At 36.5% G+C, this 6312-nt stretch overlaps 1 protein-coding gene across 1 annotated transcript; it reads right to left on the bottom strand.

Annotated features, from left to right (window-relative positions):
- Window positions 1-692: 692 nt before the first annotated feature.
- On the bottom strand, window positions 693-2060 carry LOC115989953. The gene has a single exon (XM_031113816.1). The coding sequence runs from the start codon at window positions 2058-2060 to the stop codon at window positions 693-695; it is 1368 nt and encodes a 455-aa protein (XP_030969676.1).
- Window positions 2061-6312: the final 4252 nt, after the last annotated feature.

The raw sequence follows: 6312 nt of genomic DNA, 5'->3' as shown, positions 1-6312 counted from the left end.
CTTCATCTGTTCATCAGTGTTTTTGCTAAAGAACAAAGTTGTCTTGTTCTTATTAAGCATTTGGCCCGAGGCAGCTTCATACAAGGATAAAAGCTCTTGAATTTTCTCGCACTCCTCCAAAGTAGATCTGCAAAACAAGAGACAATCATCGGCAAAGAAAAGATGAGTAATCTTAGGTCCATTACGACTTAGAGAAAATCCTTGAATTTCCCCATTCAAAGCCGCTTTCCTGAGAATGGCATTCAACCCTTCCGCACAAAAGAGAAACAGATATGGAGAAAGGGGATCACCCTGTCTCAAGCCCCTAGAAGGTTTAATCAAGCCCTTTGGCTCCCCATTAACCAAAATTGAGTAAGATACCATTGTAATGCACTCCATAATCAGAGCCACCCAATCCTCCCTAAAACCCATCCTCAAAAGGATCTTTTCAAGAAAAATCCATTCCACCCTGTCATAAGCCTTACTCATATCCAATTTAAGAGCCATAAAACCTGTCTTCCTTGTGCAAGTGGTTTTCATGTGGTGAAGGGACTCAAAAGCAATGAGAATATTATTAGTAATCAGACGGTCAGCAATGAAAGCACTTTGAGCTTCAGAGATAATAGAGTTTAGTAGAGGCTTCAAACGGTTTGCAATCACCTTACTAACAATATTATAAATCACATTACACAAGCTTATAGGTCTGAAATCCGTCACTCTTTCAGGGCTTTTAAAGGAGCCATCTCTTTAATTGCATGCTCAACCTCCTCCACCATATAAGGCCTAGCCAAGTTAGCTTGCATCTCTTCACTCACTACACGTTGTACACCGTCTAACACTCTATCCAAATCATGTGGGTTCGATGATTTAAACAAATCTGCATAATAGGTAGTAAACCAACCCGAAAAAATATCCTCATCTTCACACCATATACCATCTGCATCCCTAAGCCCTTTTATGAAATTTCTTTGTTTTCTCCCGGTAGCCGTACCATGAAAAAACTTCGTGTTTTGATCCCCGCTTTGCAACCATTGAAGCCTAGACCGTTGCTGCCACATTCTTTCCTCTCTATCATATAAGACATTCACCTCCTTCTTCAAACGATTCACCTCTTCCAAGCACCCAGTTCTGACCGAGACCTCTTCTGCCACCCATAACAGCTCCTTAGTTTTTTTAATTTTCTGCAAAACACTCCCAAAATGGTCTCTATTCCAGGTCTTTAGCATCTTTTTGCACTTCTTAATTTTCTTAGTTGCCACTACCATTGGTGTACCTTCAGGATTACATGCCCATGCAGTTGAAACAACCCCCTTGCACTCTGGATCGGACAACCACATTGCCTCAAAACGGAATGGCTTTCTCTTCCACCGTTGATTTTCACCATTTGAATCTAAAGAAAGGAGAATTGGACGATGATCAGAGGTAAAACAATGCAAGTGTTTAATTCTACCTGTAGGAAACCTTGCCAACCACTCATAGTTGGCCACACCCGGATCTAGTCGTTCCCAAATCAACTCCCCTCTATGACGACCATGCCATGTAAACTCTGGACCTGAAAACCCCAAATCCACAAATCCACAAAGGTCAAGAATGTCCCTGAAACTCTGCATAAGACTATGAGCCCTTGGTGGTCCACCCCTCTTTTCCTGTAGCTGTAGTAGTTCATTAAAATCACCAAAACAACACCATGGCAGCCTTGGTTTGGAACTTAGCATCCTTAACATATTCCACCCTTCATTCCTAATACTTGTATCAGGCTCACCATAAAACCCTGTAAGCCTCCATGCATTCTCAGATCCTCCATTAACAATAACATCAATATGATAACTTGAAAAACTATCAACCCATACATTTGTACTCCCCTTCCATAACATAGCCAAACCCCCTCCCCTACTCTCATTAGAAACAGTAAATAACCCATCAAACTTAAACTTATCTCGAACTCCCTTCATTTGTTCTTTTGTCGACCATGTTTCCGATAGAAAAACTATCCCGGGATCTGTTGCTTGGATTAAATCACCAAGCTCATCAACTGCACGGCGGTTCCCAAGCCCCCGGCAGTTCCAAGCTAAGAGATTCATTGGCTTTGGCAGGGCTGACAACCAGCCTCCATCGTTAAATCTATAAAATCTGCATTCCTACTTCTCTTGCACCCATCTTCTACTACCACCTCTGTATTTAATTCCTGATGGATTCTTTTCCTCAAAACTGTCCCATTTGTGTCCGTGGGCTTGGTCACTTCCTTCCTAGTTATAGATTTTGATTTCCTACCACCTCTGCCCCTGCTTGACCTTCTCTTTGTCTTATCTAATTGCTGGGAGACACCCATATGAAATGACATATTTGAATCATCCACCAAAGCCCAAGACTGATCCGCCCCACAAGATTCTGATTCAGGTTCACTTCCTTCTCCCATTCCCTTCCTAGTCTCAAATCTTGACAACTCGGCATCAATGTCATCCAATTGCTCTTGAAAATCCTGATCAGTATTCCTCCTCTGCATACCCACCTCAATAACAGGGAGTTTATTATCCACCATAATCTGAGCTACTAACTGTGGGTTCGACGGACCAGAAGCAGCCATGCACGAGCTATGAACTTCACCCTCTTTCACACCTTCAACCACTAAAACTCCCTTCCCACCCTCAACATGAAAATCCTATTTGTGAGCTTCGAAAACACTAGCTGAATCAGTGTCATTCTCCCTTTCGGTTTGCACATTTCTTCCCCCTCTTGGAGTTTTGACCGTGCTTTGATCACCAACCCCATTCCCCTCTTCCTCAAAACCTACTACCCGAACCACTGTTTTCCTTGCAAGGTTAGGAGTAGTGGCTCTCAACCACGAGCCAAATTGTTGCTCTATTTCTAACAAAGGACCCTTCCTCTTCGTCCAAATAGAACATTCCCTATCCATATGGGTCAACTTCCCACACCAATAACAGAGGTTTGGTAACCTCTCATATTTAAAACTCACCCAGCTCTCCTTGCCATTACCCAGAACAATTTTCCTTCCTCTGCACAACAGCTTGGACACATCAACAGCCACTCTAAAACGCAGAAAGTTGCTGCCCTCAAACTTGTCCTCCTCCTGTATACTTTCATCCACCTTTCCAGCCACAGAAATAATATCTTTTGCTGCCTTCCAAGGGAGACCGAGAGGCACATCATGAATCTGAATCCACATATTTGTATGATCAAAGACAAGGTTTCTGATATCAGCATGCTTCTCCACCTCTTTTAGTGTCACAAGGTGTTTGTCAAAGGCCCAAGGCTCACCCAGAATAACGTGATCCACATTTGCCCTGTCCAAGAAAACAAAAAGAACTCTATGGTTCCCCATGTCCCGTACTTCAAAACCCTTCCTAGTCCTCCACAGCATCTTAAAGGTACGTGCTATTGCCTCCATATTAAGAACACGTCCAGTATAAAATCTTGTTGCTACAAAGAACTCACCCTCTTCCATGCTATCCTGCACCACGAAACTACTCCCTTCAGCATCTGAGAGTGAAAACCTTTCCCACATAACCGAGAGCCTGTCCATTCTTCCTGGGAGAAACGAGTTTTCCTAACTTTTTAAGACAATACTATTAAATTAGCCATTCACCTAAAATTGTGCATCATTACGGATTTAGACGTATGTTTTTTTCCCTTTTGTTTATGACCTTGGCTCTTTTTTTTTTTTCAACCGTTTAAGAGTTAAGATATGATCTTTTCTGATAAAAAATATTCTTCAATTTTTTTTCATTTTTTAAATGATCAGCAACAATATCTTCCATATCTACGTCATAGATAACTTTTTCTTCCTCCTTTTTTTTTTTTCAAACACAACATCTATCACCTGGATTGTGGACAATTCATGGGTCATGTTTATTGTAAGAACTCAAGCCCAACAGTCTTGCAAAATGGAATTCCTACCTTTCGGGGCTACCAGCGCATGCATGGACGAAGCCTAAATTTTAACTTAGGAGAGAGCGGGTGTAAAAGAGCCGAGCCAAGTTGATCTTCTTCTTCTTCTTCTTCTTCTTCTTTTTAGTTCAAATTTATTTATTTAATTTTATTTTGAATATGATCCTAGCTCAAGGTCATCAGGGCCGTCTAAATGCCTATGACCCTATTTGTACCCAAAAAAAAAAAAAAAAAAAAAAAAAAAAAAAACCTAAAGGGTCTTATGGCCCCCAATTGTACAAGAGCTCCCAAAATTGTATAAAAATGTCTTAATATTGTAAAATTAGAGTTTATTTTTATAAAGAAAAAAAATAGTGACTTTTGCATTTTTTTCCCCCACCTCCAATAAGGCCCCCAAAATATTGAACCAATATATAAACTATTTCACAAAAAAGAAATTATTATGAGTGCCGAATCATCATTGAAAAATTTTTCCAAACAACTTTTGAAGATATGTATATAAAACTTAAATACAAAAACTTAATTAGCAATTTTATATCTCAAAAAATAAGAATGGTTTTAATACAAAACAAATGTATATAAATAAAAAATCAAATAAATAGTATTTAATTAATATTTAGTATGAAATAATCCACTAGAAATTTTTGCCTTAGGCCTCATAATGCATTGAACTGGCTTTGAAGGTCATCACCAAATAAGATTATATATTTTTATGTTTAAGCTTGGTTTATTTTCTTGTCAAAGAAACTCAAGCTTGTTTACGAGCTACTTGATTAAATTATTTTTTTTCCCCATATATAGTAAAACCTTGTCTCAATTTTTTACCCCATTACAAATCTAGATTTTTTTTTTTAATACTAAGAATGGACTATTTATCTTAATAATAAACTAAAAATAATAATTTGATGGCATATGAATTATTTAGATATTTATACAAGTCTAGATAAATATATCTGTTAGACAATTATAAATATAATATATATATATATATATATATATATTTATAGTTAAATCGAGTCTTGTTATCATGAACACATTATTATGTTTGAAGTTGACTTTTTTGTTAAACAAACGAACAAAAACATGTCTTTCTTTGAGTTGAGAAACTCAACTCATTTATCGCCCTATGAGGGCCAAAGTATAAAATAAAATAAAATAAAATAATGTAAACTAGAATCTATATAGTATTAACAAAATATCAAAAAGGAAAAATGTTAAAACTGCTACTATTACTAAAAGTTTACAAACTAATACAACAATGAACATAATTAATACCAAATCAAAAACATAATAAATGGAAAAGATAAAAACTACTATCAATTTCACTACATAATGTTTATAAATTGATGTCATAATTAATGTGATTGGTGTGGTGTCACATCAACAACATAGTAAATAAATTATTAATTACTTTTCTGTTTTACATTTTAAAAATTGATAGATCAGTTTGTAAACCTTATGCAACATAAGTTATAGTAATTATGACATCACTCAAAATAGATTTATTTGACCAATCAGTAAAAGAAAAGATAGAAAATAAATGTTTTTAAATTATTTATGTGGGAGCATTTTTTGCTCTAAGGAAACTCATGTTTATCCTTAGGCAATTATTGCTGGTCCCACATTGGAAAGATGGCCTTCCCTTTCCTAGCTTATAAGGGATGAGCCAATTAGAAAGAGTACCACTAGTTTGGTTAATTTATATATTTTTTTAAAATAAATATTATAATTAGCTTTATCATAATTTACAAATCAAATATAATTTACATCTATTAGTTATAATCTAATAATATGTCAAATATTTAATTAAAAAAATAATTAGTATTACTAAGTAAAAAAAAAAAAAAACCAAAACTTTTAAGAGAGCCAAGAATATATATAACTTTGTTTAGCTTAGAGCATTTGTATCAAGCTAGTCAAACTAGCCTAATATTAAAAATATAACTAATGAACCTAAAAAACCACACAAATCAGAGGCGTGAAATTGTTCATTGCCAATGCTAAATGTTTTTTTTTTTTTAATAAATTTATAAATTTATTCATTCACATTTCTCTCTCTCTCTCTCTCTCTCTCTCTCTCTCTCTCTCTCTCTCTCTCTCTCTCTCTCTCTCTCTCAAATTGATCAGATTAGAGGTGTCGTGGCTTGGTGGTGGTGTGAGGTACTTCAACCTAGAGTATGGAGGTGGGGGAGCTCTGATCTAGTTTGTGGAAGTGGTGGAGCTTTGATCTAGTTCATGTGAGACAATGTAGCTCACAATGGTTCTCTTATTTGGGAGATTTTGTTGTGGTGGTTTGTGGTAATTTCCTTTAGATAGGTGGCTTGGTTTGTTTGTGAGTTGGGTGATTTTATGTTGAGAGAGAGAGAGAGAGAGAGAGAGAGAGAGAGAGAGAGAGAGAGAGAGAAGAAGAAGAAGAAGAAGAAGAAG

The sequence above is a fragment of the Quercus lobata genome, chromosome 5 (genome assembly GCF_001633185.2).
Source record: "Quercus lobata isolate SW786 chromosome 5, ValleyOak3.0 Primary Assembly, whole genome shotgun sequence".
Taxonomy (NCBI): Eukaryota; Viridiplantae; Streptophyta; class Magnoliopsida; order Fagales; family Fagaceae; genus Quercus; species Quercus lobata.
Note: the sequence above shows the minus strand (reverse complement) of the source record. Positions and strands in the feature narration are given on the sequence as shown.